Below are 17,947 nucleotides of genomic sequence, written 5' to 3' on the forward strand. Positions count from 1 at the left end.
GGAGCTGTGTAACTTTGAACGGCGCAACGATTAAGTGCCATTTTCTCTATAATATTGCATATTTTGCATTATTTCTGAGCATGCCTGCTTTTAGCGCACTCCGTAAGTGGTGCTGCTGCTTTGGAAACCGGTTGAACCTCGAGGAATCTGCTCCGGCTCCCCCAGAGGGGACTCCTAATAGGGATATGTATGTGAAGCATGGTCTTTCTTCCATAATGTACAGCACAGTATGGAGGAAATATACAAAAAAAGATCCTGAGTTACGATGGCCTTTGTATGGATCGTTTGATATACGTAAGATTGAGTATGTGGAACAGTGTATGTGTAAGCGGCGTGCTCGTCAGGATATGTTTGAGTGTGTACGGTTGTGGGTGAAGGAAGTGCGTGAGCGAGAGAAGCGTGAGAAAGCGCTGTTTGATAAAGAACAACAGAAGAATGATCATGTGCGAGCACAGGAAGCGAAGCGTCGGGAGGATAGAGAGCAGACGGACAGACAAGAGAAAGAGCGTAGGCTGCAAGTCTCGGGTCAATATGCTGTTCGGCAGCCACTTTATCCTGTCCTTAATAATTTTGATGATGATTTTTCTTTACTAGATCGCTCTCCGCCCCCTTATGTTGGCGCATCTGCTCCGAGGCCACAAGATTCTGACCCGGTTTCGGGTAAGGTAGATACGCGGTCCATGCTGTCAGCCGAGCAAATGGCTGAGCTTCGGCAACTCTCCTTCCGTGCACTTAAGGGCAAGATATCTGTGGATGAATTACTCCATACTTGGGGGCCGTGGCAGGATAGAGAGAAATTGTATTTTCTGGGTCATTTTGCGGAGGAAGTGACTGATGCTTTCCGGAAACGTTCTGGTGTTTTTGAGCCTGACGAAGTGTCATTGGATGCTAAAGCATTGCATAATGGTGTTTTTTCTTCTTCTAAGGCTCCTGATACGGCTCGGCGGCTGTTCGCCTTGCGGGACGCGGTGCTGGCCCTAAAAGAAAAGCGCGCCAACGAGCAGGAGAGGAGAAGCAGTCGGACTCGAGCACAGCAGAGGGCCACTCATCCACCTCCCAGTCAGATAAGGATGGCATAGTGCATGCTAAACCAATGCGAGAGGCGGCGCCTTTGTATGTTCCTCCTAAAGGAGCGGGGACTAGCTCGGACACCTCCTCTGCCGATGCGAAGGGATATTTTGTGTATAATTGGGTTTATACTCCTTTGCATAGGGCTGATGTTATGGCATTGAAGAATGCATTGCCTGATCCCCGCAAGAATCCAGCGGCCTTCTACGAAGAAGTCGAGGGGGCCTTGAATTCTTGTGTTATGACCTTAGCAGATATAGACCTGTTCTTTGGCCTTATTTTGCCACCGGATACGTGGCGATCTGTCCGAAAGGTAGATGATGTAACTGCTTTTAAGGCTCAGTGGTCTGTGCTTGAAGATGAGGATAGGGATCGGAAGCCCGCGCAGAAACCCCCACAGATTATCTTAGATCTCCCCGCTGCTATTCTGGAAAAACTGAAGACAATTATCCCCCCTAAAAAGATTGACTGGAACATGTTAGCCTCATGTAAACAGAAAGTTGACGAGTCAGTTGCAGACTTCTTTACGCGCTTTGAGGAAACGTTTCATGATTTTAGTGGCCAGTCGCTTACTGACGATACGGGCCGCCACCTTTTCGCGGATAAATATGTGGCCAATCTGCTGCCGGCAGTTGCGGCCCGTTTAAAAGCGAGTGAGAGTTCTTGGTCCTCCGCGACCCCGACGGCTCTCCTGACTATCGCTCAGTATTATGAGCGTCAGGAGCAAGAAGCAAAGGGCCAGGAGGAAAAGAAATCGAAAGATCTCAAAACAAAGGTGATGTTGGCACAAGTATATGGCCCGCCCCGACGGGGTGTTAACAGAGGTAGGGGAGGATCTTATGGTCCTCCCTCGGGCCGCTCTGATTTGAATAGGAACCAGTGTGCGTATTGTAAGCAATCGGGCCATTGGGCCAGGGATTGCCCGGTGTTGCGTGCTTCGCGTCAGGGACATATTTCGGGTGGCCTGAGAGGTAGAGGGGGTTTCTCGAACTTTAGAGGGAACTCTAACGACAATGCTCGTTTTGATTCTGCTGGGCAGCACCGAGATAGGTCAAATGTTTTCGATCGCCAGCATCAGTATCAAGTGTCGGGGATTGACCGATCGGGGTACCATGATTCTCAGCATGCATAGGAATGCGTTGGATGGGGGTTAGAATCAGTTGAGGTGCCGGTCGATCAGAAGGGTCCTTATGTATCGGCTGAGGTTTTAGGCTCTACTGATCAGTTCCTAGTGGATACAGGAGCGACGCGTAGTGCGCTGTCTAAGCAATTGGTTCCGGGGGCTCCCCCATCCGGCTTAATGGTTACATCGGTAGGGTTTGACGGTACACTTTCCCAAAGCCCTCTTTCGCAGCCCCTCATATTTAAGGTTGATTCTTTTTCTGCACCCTGTCCGTTTCTGCTTGCCCCGTACACACCGGACAATATTATGGGCCTTGATATGCTAAAGCATTTTAGGGCTACGATCCGCTGCTCTCCTGCTGGTGTGCGGGTAATATTGAATGACAACTACCCCCGGTCTGAACGGATGTGTGCGATGTCAGAGGATGCGCTGTTAGCTACCCTCCCACGTGCTTTGTGGGCGACTTCGGATACTGACGTGGGACAAATGGTGATCCCACCGGTCCACATTAGTGTCCAGGAGGGGGCGGTGTTACCACGCCTCCCACAGTACCGTATTTCCCAGGAGGGCGAGGAGGCTCTCATACAGATTGTGCAGGATTTGATTGCAGTGGGGGTAGTGGAGGAAGTTCATTATAACATCTGTAACAGTCCGATTCTCGCCATTCTGAAAAAGGATACGGATGCTAAGGTTTATCGGTTCATAATTGATTTACGAGAAGTGAACAAGATAGTGATACCTCAGTACCCAGTGGTTTCCGATATCACGACGTTGCTTACCTTGGTCCCGCCTACGGCAACCATGTTCTCAGTGATTGATTTGAAAAATGCCTTCTTTTCCATTCCCATTCACCCCGATAGTCGATATCTTTTTGGGTTCACTTTGAATAATAGATCTTATCGCTTTTGTAGGATCCCCCAGGGCTACACTGAAAGCCCTAGTATTTACAGTCAGGCTTTGAAAAGGCAATTGGATTCCTTTGTTCTGCTTGAGGGGGTCGCCCTCATTCAATATGTCGATGACATCTTGCTGGCGGCTGACACCCCGGAGTTGTGTGAAAAAAGCACGTTATCCTTACTTTCCTTTTTGGCATCCCACAATCATAAGGTATCTAGGAAGAAGTTGCAATTCTGTAGACCAAAGGTGACTTATTTGGGTCACCTTTTGTCTAAGGAGGGGCGTGCACTTACACCGGATCGTATTCAAGTAATTTTGGACACACCGAGACCGTCCACGCAGAAGGATGTGCGTGCATTTTTGGGTCTTGTTTCTTTTTGTAGGCAGTGGATATTGGGGTTTTCACACATAGCTAAGCCATTGTTAGCTCTCTTGACAAAAGACACGCCCATCCCGATCCCCTGGTCAGATGAGTGTGACGCTGCTTTTCAGCAACTACGACAGGCCCTTTGTTCAGCACCAGTGTTAGGGACCCCTGATTATGCAAAACCCTTTTCGTTGTATGTGCATGAGAAGGATGGATGTGCATTATCAGTTTTAGTGCAGATGCATGGCGATAAGCAGCGCCCTTGTGCATATTTTTCGGCTGTACTTGATCCTGTCGCCCGAGCATTACCAGGGTGTTTTCGCTCGGTTGCGGCGACAGCTGTGTCAATACGCCAAAGCGAAGGAATTGTGTTATCCCATAAGCTGTTGGTATTAGTCCCCCATGCTGTTGATGCCTTGCTTAATCAAACGAAGACACAGCATTTGACCAGTGCCCGTTTAACGGGATATGAGTTGACGCTTTTGGCTCCTCATATTACGTTAAAAAGGTGCGTAACGTTAAACCCGGCCACATTGTTGCCATACCCCGAGACCCAGCCTGAGGCGCGGAAAGTGCATGATTGTATTCTTGTGACTGAGGAACAAACAAAGGGTCGTATTGATCTCCAGGATACGCCCTTTCCAGATGTAGATGGAGAACTGTGGGTGGACGGATCATGCCTGAAGCTACCAGATGGTACGACTTCAGCAGCGTATGCAATTACCACGTTACAAACGATAGTGGAGACAGCACGCATACCACAGAAATCAGCTCAAGCAGCGGAACTGATAGCATTGACACGAGCATGTGAGCTCAGTACAGGATTATGTGTGAATATTTATACAGATAGCCGCTATGCCTTCGGAGTAGCGCACGACTTCGGCCTGCTCTGGAAGGAGAGAGGGTTTTTAACGTCACATGGAGTACAGATAATGCATGGAGAGTTAGTTCACAATCTTTTAACTGCATTGACATATCCAAAGACAATTGCCATTGTTAAATGTAGCGCCCATAGGAAAGTAGTGGATAAAGTTGGAGAAGGGAATGCGTTAGCGGACCGAGTAGCACGGGAGACTGCGATGCAGCCCGATGCTACTGCCATGTATGTAGTAAAGTCACAGGTGGAAAGATGGTGTGATGCGAAGGAGGAAGTGCGAGAAATGCAAAGGACCGCTTCTGACAAAGAGCGGGAGCAATGGGCTAGAGAGGGGGAATTGGATGATGAAGGCTGCTGGAGGAATAAGCAGATGGATAGATGGAAATTACCCACGGCTTTTGTACAACCTATGGTTCAGATGGCACATGGGCTAGCACATGTTGGAGCTTCTGCAATTGTAAAATTGCTTACCCAAGTCTGGGAGCATCCAGAGATTGCTAGCACGGCAAAGAGGGTGGTGCAGACCTGTATGATCTGCTTGAGGTATAACCCAGGAAAGGGTACTCGAACTCCAGCAGGAGGATTTGTGACACCCACTGCACCCTTCGAGGTTTTGCAGATGGATTACATTCAGCTTGAGCGCTGTAACAATTTGAAGTATGTTCTAGTAGTGGTTTGCGCCTTCAGTAAATGGGTTGAGGCGTACCCCACGAAAGACAATACTGCAATGACTACTGCGAAGCTGCTGCTGAAAGAGTTCTTCCCTCGATATGGCGTCTGTAGACTTCTGTGGAGTGATAATGGGCCTCACTTTGTAGCGGATGTTATAAAGTATGTCTTGAAGGGCCTAGGCATCACTCAGAAGTTCCACGCCGTGTTTCACCCTCAGTCTGCAGGACTGGTCGAGAAGTATAATGGTACACTGAAGCTCAAGATCGCTAAAATTCAAGCTTCGACGTCTTTGACTTGGCCAGATGCTCTACCACTGGCGTTATTGTCAATTAGATCAGTGCCACACTCTCGAACTGGCCTCACACCGTATGAGATCGTCTTCGGGCGCCCAATGAATATTTGGGGTCCACCAAAACCTAAGGCTGTGTATGATGTACCTTGTGTAATGATGAATGATTATCTGGCGCAGTTAACGGATAAATTGGTTTCTATTCATCAACAGGTCCGAGAGGCGCTCCCTGATCGGTCTACCGGTGAAGGACATGGTCTCCGGCCTGGTGACCATGTCATGGTGAAAGTCTTCGACAGAACAAACAGTTTGGAGCCGAGATGGGTGGGCCCTGAGCAGGTCCTCCTCGCAACAAGGACGGCTGTGCGGGTCTCCAACAGAAAGAATTGGATCCATTCTCTGCACTGTCGAAAGGTACCGCCCGGATTGGTGGAACCTGCCGTGCTGACCGATCAACGAGAAATATTGGCTGCAGAGACAGGCTGTGCTGCGGAGCCGAACGCCACAGAGGAGCTCTTTCCGGACCACGCGACTCCTGGAGGAAGGCGATATCATCTTCGACCGAGGAAGTGAGTTTTCCAGTACCGGGACATGCTGTCAGAACGGCCCTTGGGTTAGTGAAACGGAGAGCCGATGAGGCAAGGGGGGGGATCAGCCCTGCATTAGTGTAGCGACACCCGTCTTGGCCCGCTGGTGAAGAAATCGACCGCTGCCCAAGGGGAAGAGTTCTGACAGACTTTTAGTTTCAGGAAGATACCAGGGTTTTATTTTTGAGATGGAGAAAAAGAGAATCCTTTGTGCATCAGGGTTCATGCTGACAGTAGCTATTGTGGGGATAACAACATGGTTTGTGGAGGAGGTAACTCCTGCTCGGAAAACACTTGTGTTGACGACTCCGGTGCCTGAGGAGCACTACTTTTATACGTTACCGTATCAAGAGTTGAAGCATCGACAGTCTTATTTGAATAACACTTTCATCCAGATGCTGCATCATACCCACGTTGCTACGAACGCTACGAACTGTTGGATATGTGGGATGATGCCAGCCCATCAGAAGAAAGGAGGAACGCCATTCATACCACTTCCTTTCTCTCATAATGGCTCTTGTAGAGCATGGTACACTTTGCTTTTCGCCACTCGGAAGCCGACAGTGGGACGATTACTCTTCAGGCTCAATAAAGAATGTCACCAGGATAAAAATGGGTATCCGCAAGCAAATGGGACAATTTGGGAATGGGAAGAGTATCGACCAGACAATGAATTCATTCCCTATATCTTCACGAATACTAGAGACACTGTGGGAAAGGACAAATTCGTGATTCAAGTGGCACAAGCTCAAGCGGACCTGTGTGTCCAGAGTGTGGGTTTTATTCCTGTTGGTGTCAGTGATTGCATCACTGTCCTGAACATTGACGGATTGAATAATAGTACCTTTCTAGCGTCCCATAATACATACTTTGTGTGTGGAAATAAAGGTTATTACCGCCTGCCGGCCGGGTGGTCTGGGGTATGCTATGTATCATTCCTATTACCTCCTGTATTCCTAGCACCAGCATCTTATCATAAGGATTTGAAATTGTTGAATAATGTGACTGTAAATAGGTATAAACGTACTTTATCAATTGATGATGTGGATCAGACTGATACCAGCCTGCAACAGTATATTGGTTTTAACTTAGGACTGTTTTTCTTTGTTGGAGCTGCTTTGAACAGTAGGAAGATCCGAAGATTAACAAGAGTGGTAGAAGCTGTGACAAACCAAACTGCTGCTGCTCTTGGGAATCTTACGGAAGAATTGCAAATTACTAGAATTGTTGCATTGCAGAATCGTATGGTATTAGATGTCATGTTAGCCGATCGAGGTGGAGCTTGTAAAATTATTGGAAGTAGCTGTTGTGTGTTTATCCCTGATCATACGCCATCAGTTTATAATGCCATTAATAAACTACACAAAATTGCAGCTGAAATCCATACAGAAAACGGCACTTGGTCCTTTTCTGGATGGTTTTGGGCATTGGTTACTGCCTGGGGATGGAAGGTCTTAACTGGTCTCTGTATCATTATAGCAGTTCTGTTCTCATGCTGTATCTGTATTCAATGTGGTCCATTGCTCTGTTCCTTATGCGTATCATTCTGTATCCCTGATAAGAAAGCTATTGCCGATGTTGCTCATCAGAAACGTTTAGCTAAAGAAGTCGAAGAAATGATGACAATTGACATATATGATGATTATCCTAACAAACCGGATGTCTTCAGTAAATGCTGAAAGGGTCGTCTGTTGTAAATTGAAACAATGATGTGATTAAGCATTTACCAAAGACATTATTTCCCTTCCTTTAGAGCATGTTTTCTCTGTTATGTTGACCGAAGTTCGGACTCCATTTTGTATTGTCATGCCTCCACGTGTTCACCACGAGAAGAGTCCAACCTCTTTGTTAGTTGCTCTTGTAATCTGCCTAGTAACAGTCTATAAATAGCTCCTTTGTCCATCTGGCGCATGCCCAGACTTGACCACATCTGTTATCAGTTAGCCTTGCTTGACCATGTTTTCGCGGGCTCAAGGAGTGTGTTAGCTCCGCCCACATATTGATTCAGTATCGAAAATGACCATAAATGGTAATGTTCTTCGGCCTCATGTTGTATCCACCCACTTATGAGCCCCTCTATTGTGTATAAAAGGGGACCATGTACGTAAGTTCTTTGTGCTACTCCATGCAATACTGAAGAGTGTTGTGTGGATTGTAGAACCACCCTTAAGGGTTAATAAACGCTGTCTTTGTACTTTGCAGTTTCCGTGCCAACTTCCTTATAGATTCCATTACAGGAGAGCGAACCCTTGTGTCCTGCGGGCCTAGCTGGGGCCTGTATTCATCAAAGTGAGGTACCATTTTTATCGGGAGACTTAGGGTAACACAGAATTGTGGAGCAACTGTTATTACCTATTGACTTCTACACAGAAAGTTGTATATCGACTTCTATAAAAAGGCATAGGCACCATGTTTCCTGAAATAGACATATATTGAAAGTATCGATGAATTTGCCCCACTCAGCATCAAGCAGTAGTTTAGCTATTCCTACTAAATTCAGTGGAAAGCAATTCTTACCAGGGTTTCCAACATCTGTTCAGCAATCAATGGAGTATAGTTAACATTAATATCGATAATCACATCGTGGACTTAGTTGACAATGGCACTTTCTGCATATTAGAGCAATTGCCCTGAATAATCCTCCCTATCCTTAGTGTGTTTCTCTGCTTGGGACAAGTGTATCAACAGGCTCTCTATCCCCCTCTCTGCACTCTGTGCAAACAGAGGTCATATGCTCCAGTCACTGAGAAACCCTGCTAGTTCCACTAGTCTCTTCTCCTAACCCCCTATCTGTCTTAGCACACTCGGGTGTCAAAATTGCGGCCTGCGGCTTGGGAGTGATGGAGCACTTTTGAGTACGTAGGCAGCCTAAGCCCCCTCCACCCCACCCCCCGGGGCAGTGCATGCTGGTACCAAGAGTCCCATGTAGCTGGCAACTAATGGCAAGGCATCCTGTGGCACAGGAGTGATGGATCACTTTTGATCCCGTAGGCAGCCCAAGCCCTTCCTGCTGGGACAATGAATCCTGGGACTAAGAGTCCTGTGTAGCTGGCAACTGCTGGCGAGGCGTCAAACAGTGCAGGAGTGATGGAGCACCTTTGAATGCGTAGGTAGCCCAAGCCTATCCTCCTGGGGCAGTGAATCCTGGGACCAAGAGTCCTGTGTAGCTGGAAACTGCTGGTGAGGAAAGTGAATTGTTAGTGTTGTATCTTTACAAAGAGCCATTATCTGCAAGGGTTTTTTAACTTTAACCTTAATTATTGGAATCTGCGGATCCCGGCCTAAACAATTTTGATGATTTGAACTGCAAACAATAAGCAAAAATATGGAAACAAGCATCCATCAAACAAATACACATATGATGAAATATTTTATTTAATTCACATACACATATAAGGTAGTCAAAATTAGAATTTTATTTCGAAGGGTGAAGATTTCTAAATCCAATTGAGGCCACCCATCATCCAAACTGTATTCTATTTGATGCACTTGCAGCGATCCCACAAATTATTCTGAGGGTACTGACTTCATTTTTAGCCTCGAATTTCGAATTCCTTAACAATTATTGAACATTTTAAAATGTTCACATTTTTATTTTGCCTTGTTTTTATATACACTTTCTTAGTCTGTTCTTCATATTTGTCTAAGCAGTCCACAGACACATGAAGAATCTCTGCTCATGGAAGGCTGGGGGATGCTTAAGGAGATAAATCAAAATGTTTGGATCCCTTTGCCACTAAAGCTTCAAAGAAAGAACGTACATGTATATCTCTATTAATGAAATAAATGATTATTTCTCATGGAGGCTTACTTGTGTGGAATTGCTGTATGTAGTTCAAAGTGCAGAGCACCAGGGTGCTGCAGCTCCTGCAGAGTCAATGTGCAACAGGTTCACAGGCCCATGTTTTGCACAAACTTAAAATTAATGAAGCCCTTTAGTGCATCATTATTAAGTATCATGGGAAATGTAGTCTTAGGGGCGTGGTGTGATGGGAAAAGTTATTTTTCAACTGTATGAAATCACTCTTAAAACTAAATGTGCTAAGCTTTTTTAACTATTTATACAATTTAATAACAGAGAAGAACATACAGACTCATAGTGTGGGACCCATGATGCAACAGGCCTATTCATTCAAATTAGTAAATTATTAAATCAATCATTTTAACAGGATACGTGTACAGCCATTTTATGTAAAAATTGTGATTTTCAATGTTTAACAATTCTAGGCACAGAACAGAAAGATATGCAACATATTCAGCATCAATCACAATGAGATGTCAATAATAAAGAAGAGCCTCTTCTGAAGCTCCCCATTCTTCTCCATTTTGTTCTTCTATCCTTGACTGAATGCTTTTAGTTCCATGGTTTTAAATACTTTGCTTACCCTTTATATGATTTCTGCTGTTCAGATCAGGACGTATCAAAATGATGTAACACTTGGGAAGAAATATACAAAGTACGATTCCCATTGAGGAGGCAATGATAGTGAAGACCTCCACGGCAACCATATACTTCCCTTTGGTGTTCTGGTATGCTGGAAGGAACAGGGTCCAGACAGTTAAGAAGGTCACCATGCTGAATGTAATAAGCTGGGCCTCATTAAAGCAATCAGGCAACTTTCTAGCTCGAAACGCAACAAGGAAACTAGCGAGAGCCAAGAGCCCCATATATCCCAGAACACACCAAAAAGCTTGAAGGGAGCCTTCATTGCACTCAATCACCACCTTCCCGATCAGGGACTTCATATTCCGTTGAGCGTGAGGTGGGGATGAGGCCAACCAGACAACACATATCAGAATCTGTACAAGTGTGCAAGTAAAAACTATCATGGCTGGTACCTTAGGGCCAATCCCACTTCTGAGGGTGGTGTTTGGGTAAGTGGCTCCAAATGCCATCAGCACCAAGACAGTCTTGGCCAATAAGCAAGACACGCACATGACGAAGAGGATGCTGAAGGTAACCTGCCGGAGCATACATGTGATGTCTGTGGGGTGTCCTAGGAAGAGGAATGTGCTGAGAAGGCAGAGAGACAAGGCCACGAGCAGAAGGCAACTTAGTGTTCGATTGTTTGCTTTGACTATTGGAGTCTCTCGATATTTGAAGAAGATGATTAGGATCACAATAGGAACCAATGCACTTGCTGTTGCCACAACAATCAAGATATAACCCAAGGGGTCTTGGAAGGAAAGAAAGTCATCAGTTTTGGGGATGCATTGATCTCGCTTCTCACTTGACCATTGGTCATCTGGGCACTTGATGCAGTCTGGTGAATCTTGAACAAGAGAGAAAGGTTAATGAGAGAACACATACACAATCATTGACTTTGGGTGACTTAAAGGTATGAACAAAATAGTAAATTAACATTTTGCATTTATCTTTTCATATGACATGATTTCTTAAAAGGGTGGCAGGGACATGCAAGTCTGTCAGCTTAAGGCTACTGTCACAAACATAGCATGTGTTGAGGGAGAACAAAGGGTTTCCAAATATCTTTCTCCAACAATGCCCATTCATCCTGACTGTGTACTTGGTGAAGTTTCTACTAAGAGGCAAACACTCATTTCTGCAGAGAGGATTTCTTTATATCCATCTAGTCAAAAATAGAATGACTCACAATGGTGTTATAGGAGGGGGAAGATTATCAGATAGTGAGGATGGAAGAACCAGAAATATGACTATTAAAGAAAAATATTGGTCTGATTACTTTGAACAATGTGATGCAGAGCTCAAATTCACATTTTTTACTTATTGGTGTCCCACCAGCTACATTTTCTGCTCATTATAGAGACATTAGTTTCTTGAAGGCTGAGGACCAAAAATATCTGCTGACATGCCACCCCATGGGTTATACTATCGGTATTGATATCCATGATACTAGATGAGGATCAGGGGTTGCAATAATTTTTAAACATCCTTATAAAACAGCAGCCTTTTGTAGCACTACATAGAGTTTATTGTTGGTTTATAGACCACCAATACATAAATCCTGTCACATGCTTTAAAGGTTGCTTATCACTGCAGGTGACATGGGCAGAAAGAATCTCAAACTCGTAAGCAATATGAACAAGTCTTTTTGGAACAGACAACTTGTGCTCTTTGTTCATTAAGATAGTCATTTGTGTCTTAGGTTCTTTAACCTTAAGTCTATCTTTTTTTGGTATCGGGGCACCTGTTAACATAATACCTAAGACTGCATTTGAAGTAACAGCAATACACCTAATGGTTTTCACAGCAGCAGTGCCATAACAAATCCATCTTTGGGAAACTCCCCTTGTCTTTTCAAGAAATTTGTCTATAATTATTTTTTCTGATGAATTATCCCAGCCTTGCATGTCTGTCTTCAGAAAAGAAAACAAAGAGTTGACAGGTCTAGGACTTTGTCAAGGCACAGGGAACCAGACAGACAGGAGTGATTTGAGGAAAAATAAATGAGATCGAGTGATAATCTCTAATGCTGGCAGACCAGACAGAGCTAGGCTAGTAGAGGTTGTCCATTCTATTTGATGACCGGTCAAACATTAAATCAACGCACTAGTTTTTATTTGTGGCATATGAATACCATAGTTTGGGATGCAGGAATGTTGCTTAATTAACCCTAAACCCCAGACACAAAGGGTGCAGTGAGGATTCATCTAGGGAAGTGACAACGCACAGTCAGGTACAGCTACAAAAGTGATTTCTGGTGTAGACACAAGAATACTTTTAGCAGTGGTGTTTGAGCGAACACCAGCAACCATCTACCTTTTTTCAGACAAAAATGCTTGCTACAAATGACCTGATTCATCTTCATTTGTTTAATCTACACAATTGAGTCTAAACTCTAATAAAGGAATTGCAGCTGTTGATTTAAATACCTGCATGGAACAAGAATCCACCCTGCGTGTGCATACTTAGCTAGATCCTTCTTCTCTCTGAAACTGAAAAACATTTGTTCAGGCCCTACCATCAACCTCTTGGTGCCTATGATACCCCTAAGGAGGTTTCAGACACATGTAAAAGGAATTGGGTTGAATCACCTGGCAATGCCATTTATATTGACCTCCACTTTCCCAGACTAAATGGCTAGAAACGTCTGTCTAGAGACTCATCTACATTATTAATCCACTCTCTGACTAATATTTCTGTATCTTGTTTCTTTAGTTCAAGAGTGACCGGGCTGTTGATACTGTTGAATCCACTACCACTAGAACAACTAGTTCAGTTCACTTCTGAACTTATAATGAAAAAAAAAAAAAAAGCCTTAGAGACCCCCTCATAATCCACATGCCATGGCCTCATCTCTGTTTGTTAATCTTTCTGGTTACTTTCTTTGTAAAAGATGTTTGGGACACTCTATAATATTATCTCAGTGTCCTAGGCAGTACACTACCCTGCAACAAACCCCAGAAGATTTACAGGTATAAAACTTTCTTAGGAGCGAAGCACCTATGTGAATCATGTTTAGATCTGTTCAGAGTTGAACACTGGTTAGCAGGTAATGCTGTCTTGAGGTTTAGTAAGTACTGATTGTTGCCAATTGTGGATGTTACTCCACTTAGGGAGTCAGAATGGATAGCCTTTTCTTGAGCTAGTTCATATTGGTTGAACTTTGTGCACTCATCTGAGGCACTCATTTCTAGTTAGAACCCAGAAATGCTAAGTTTAGGTTCAAAGCCACTGAGATCAAATCACTTTTCCCATGAAGGGTAATTAATGCAAGGACAGCAGTAGCCAACCTACCACATGTAGACATCCTTCTACTGCATAGGAAATGTAGGCTATCCTGTTTTAAACCTATTATAACTGAGAAATCCCCAATGAAAGGGAAACAGGCCAAATCATTATAAACATATATACAGTGGTGAAAAATCTGCACAACCACAAACTAAAATGCCATTCAAAGAAACGAAAGTGAAAAATAATGAGTCATTTTTATATCTTCCAAAAGGGGCAGACCCAATGTAACTTTGCTATACAAGGTAACAGCAAGAAAGAATGTTTTGTTTTGTTGTTTAGGGATGTCACTAAAATATGATTTTGCCTTTTCTTTTCTTTCTTCCAGTTTGGTATGCTTAGAAGTATGGGATTTAGAACCATGTTTTAGATCTGATCTAATTATTTTATACACTTTAATGAATATGGAAATAATAAAATAAAATTTGATCTTCTGGCAGTGCTTAATTCTTTCACTAAATGGTGAAATATCTGGTTGATAAGACTCTTGACCAATATGTACTTTCAAATTACCTACAGACGCAGAATGGATAAAACCCTTGGATATATCAGCTCCCTTTTATGACAAGTCAATATTGATAGCTAGTGAACTGACAAACACCTCAGGCATTAAACATTCAATTTAAGGTGTAGGTACAAATGCCTGTGAAAAAAGTACTGTCACCATGTACAGGACTTTCCACATATCAACCAAATTCGCTGCAAGGTGCCCCAATGTTATGTGTGAGGGCTTCAGCTAATAGTTGCTTTTTACTTAACTGCACCTTACTGATGGGCTTTCGGGGCACATAATTGCAATGTTAACAGCAACATTTCACGACAAAATTATTTATTTTGCGATCGAGCCCATAAAACATACATTAAAACAGTCAAAACATTCTAATAAATACCTGTATAAAAATAGAAAACATATACAGAATATCATGATAAAGTACATAGCAGCAGTTGAAATCATCACAATTTATTCAAAACAATGTCAAAATGATCATCCAGCGGCCAGGGGATATATGTGGGCAGTTTGTCTTATAAATATTTATAAAAAACATGGTACATATAGAAGTTAAAAGACAATATACATGCAGCAGTTAAAATCATTGCATTCCATTCAAGATAGTATATAATATGGCAACAGCGCGGCTTGATAGTGTGTATGCACGCTTAGCCATAATTACACACATCAATAACATACGGACACAGATGGCATATTACAATATTACAGTAAGATTCCTATAGATTTCCTTATGCACCTAGAAGCTAATAGATAACAACTTAGGGGTCGGTTTTGATCTCGGTCGGAAGAGCTCTGAATCGGAATTGGAATTGCCTAAACCGATTCGTAGCCTGTGCTTCCGAACGAATAGTACCCCATTCCGAACGACCAAGTATGATGCAAGGATTTCATCAGCATTGACCGAATCGTTTCCGAACCCAAACCTGTCAGTCCGACTCATTCGTAGCCGAAGCGTGCCGCGCAATGGACCCAGCTTCCGAACGAGCAAGTACGATGCATGAGTTGGACAGCTGTATCGACGGTGTTGGAATCGTAGCAGGCCCCCCTTTACCCAGCACCTTCCGAATCGGACCCGGGTGGGTGCCCATGGATCCCCCTGACCCAAGCATGCACAGTGTGGCGGTCACCAGGGGGTGCTTACCACAGGGTGTACGCTTTTCCCCTAACCACCCCTTTTTGCTGTGGGAGCCTGTGTACGCGATCGGTATACAAGCTCCCATGAAGTTCAATGGGAGCCCCAGCGAATTGAGTCTGTCAGCATACGGATGCATCATACTCATTCAGTCGGACTCTCACAGCGTGATTCGCTAGGAAAGCCCTCCGGATCTGAGTCGTATGGTGGGCTTTCCTAGGGAGATTGGAATCAAACCCTTGGACTTAATGCCATTGGGATGCTACTGCCGATTCTGCGGTCGCTTTGAGGAGAGCGTATTACACTTTTTGTGCATTTGTCCCGCCGTCAATCATGTCAGATGGAAATTGCTATGCCCTGCCTTCTAGACCCTCCAGATAAGATCCTGCCGCTCTGCGGTGATGGCACTACTGAAAAGCTATTCCATCTCACGTTTTGTTGATCCATATTCCATTGAAAGGATTATGGGGCCTGTTACTGTAATATTGAAATTGCCCCATAACATAGGCATTCATCCAAAATATCATGTATCCTTTCTTAGGAAATGTGCTTCTCATACTTGAGTTTCAAAGATTCTTACACCTCATCTTGATTAAAGGACATACTGAGTATAAAGAGAAAGGTATTCTGGACTCCAAGAGAACGAGAGGGAGGTTTTATTATCTTATTGTTTAGAAGGGTTATGGTCCAGAAGAGCGATCTTTGGAGCCTGCAAATAATGTTGACTATCCTACATTAACTCAGAAGTTTCATTTGCAATATCTTTCCAAGCCAAAGCCGTTTGACTGCCCATTGAGAGGGAGGTACTGTCAGGACTGTGAGGGTCAATTCAATTCATCATCTTTATTCGATCTCACAAAAGCAGATAATAAAAGTTACTTGCTTGTCAAATAAAAAGTGACCAGGCTAGGAGTTTCATAAAAGAAATTAATTATGACAATGCTGGAGGTCCATCCATAGCGGGGGCTAACGTAGAGGATACACTGCTAAACTACTATGAGAAATTATAGAAGGAGAATCTATGTATAACAGGGAAAGGGGTATCAACTTGGCTTGAGCAAGAACTCCCTCATAGGATATCGGAACTCGAAAAGAATGTTATTAACGAGACAATAACAGAAGAAGAAATAGAAAATTCTATAAAATCAGGGAAATCAAGTAAGGCACCGGGGCCGGATGGGCTGCCCATGGAAGTCTTTAAGAAATTAGGTAAATATTTGTAGTCAACGATTAGCGAATTATTTACGGCCATCTTTGAAAATGGTGAAGAGATTCCTCCCTCGTGGAATGAGGCCATAGTGACTCTGATTCTTAAACCCGATAAAAAACCGGACTGCTGCGATTCATATAGACCTATTTCACTGCTAAATTCGGATTATAAGATCTACTCATAAATATTAGCGGATAGGCTTAATGGAGTAGCCGAAGTACTCCTCCATGAAGATCAAAAGGGGTTTGTACGAGGAAGGAGCATCAAGGACTTAACATGCAGCCTAATAGGTGCTATTGATTTAGCTATAGTAGAAAACGCGCCATTAGCGGTTATTACTGTAGATGCGACCAAGGCATTCGATTGGGTGAACTGGTCGTACCTACATGAAATATTAACTCTGTCCAATCTAGGAGGAAATTTTTGTAGGGCAATAAGACAAATTTACAAAAACCCTACATCACAAATCTTAATAAATGGGAGGCTAACGGAAAAATTCAATATTTTTAGAGGGACGAGACAGGGGTGTCCGTTATCCCCCCTGCTCTTCAATTTATATATTGAACCGCTGGCAGAAAAAATTAGGAAGCATGAGGAGATACTCCACTTTTGCTCCAGTAGCTGGGGAAAAAAAGTGGGGTTATATGCAGACGATATGGTGGTTTATACTTCCAACCTCAGTTCAGCACTGCCAAAAGTGTATGAGCTGGCAGCGGGATTTGGAAAGATTTCAGGATATGAAATGAATCAGAGGAAAACTGTCATTATGGCCTGGAATATTATCAAGGAAGAAAATTGTGTTAAAAAAGAAATGCGGTACTTGGGCATAAAAATCACGGAGAAAATAGAGCAAATCCCAGAATTCTATTTTCAAAGGGTTAACAAGGAAATAGGGAAATTACTTCTGGGATGGTCTCACCTGCCTTTATCTATCTATGGAAGAATTAACATTGTTAAAATGACTATCCTCCCCAAGATCACTTTTCTCTTCCAGAATATTCCACTGGCCTTTAAAGATGAGTGGCTAAAGAAAAAAAATCTAAAATATCTAGCTTTATTTGGGCCTCTAAAGGTGTACGTATTTCGTGGAAAAAAATAAGACGTAAACATTAGAAGGGGGGCCTAAAGCTGCCAGATTTAATATACTATGCCAGGGTCTTTTTACTAAAATGTGGAAAAGAGCTATTTAAGGAACCAGATGATTCAGAAATAGGAAGGATGTATACAGCAATGCTAAAAAATATAAAAGGGGGAGAATATGGTTTTATATACAAATATGGTGATCCGCGTTTCTTAAAAAAAAATTGTTTAAAGAGTTTACGGAGTTTAGCGGAAACATGGCACAAAATCAGAAGAGAGTTAAAACTCAGCTATTATAGCGGATTTGCGCCAATTTTAGACTCTCCTGGATCCCCAGAATGGACAAAAGACTGCATGGCACGTCCATTAAAGAACGCAGGAATTATCGAGTGGAGTCAATTGATAATGAGAGGGTCCTTA

The 17,947-nt window shown here is 43.5% G+C and overlaps 1 protein-coding gene across 1 annotated transcript in view; it reads right to left on the minus strand.

The window, feature by feature from the left end:
- LOC146780140 (vomeronasal type-2 receptor 26-like) overlaps nucleotides 1–17,947 on the minus strand; it is a 139,558-nt gene that overhangs the window by 47,428 nt on the left and 74,183 nt on the right. Inside the window, exon 4 of the mRNA XM_085637125.1 lies at nucleotides 10,257–11,153. Within this exon, the coding sequence (XP_085493251.1) occupies nucleotides 10,257–11,153 (897 nt within the window). The remainder of the gene's footprint in view (nucleotides 1–10,256; nucleotides 11,154–17,947) is intronic.

Source organism: Triturus cristatus, chromosome 12 (genome assembly GCF_964204655.1).
Source record: "Triturus cristatus chromosome 12, aTriCri1.1, whole genome shotgun sequence".
NCBI classification, from domain to species: Eukaryota; Metazoa; Chordata; class Amphibia; order Caudata; family Salamandridae; genus Triturus; species Triturus cristatus.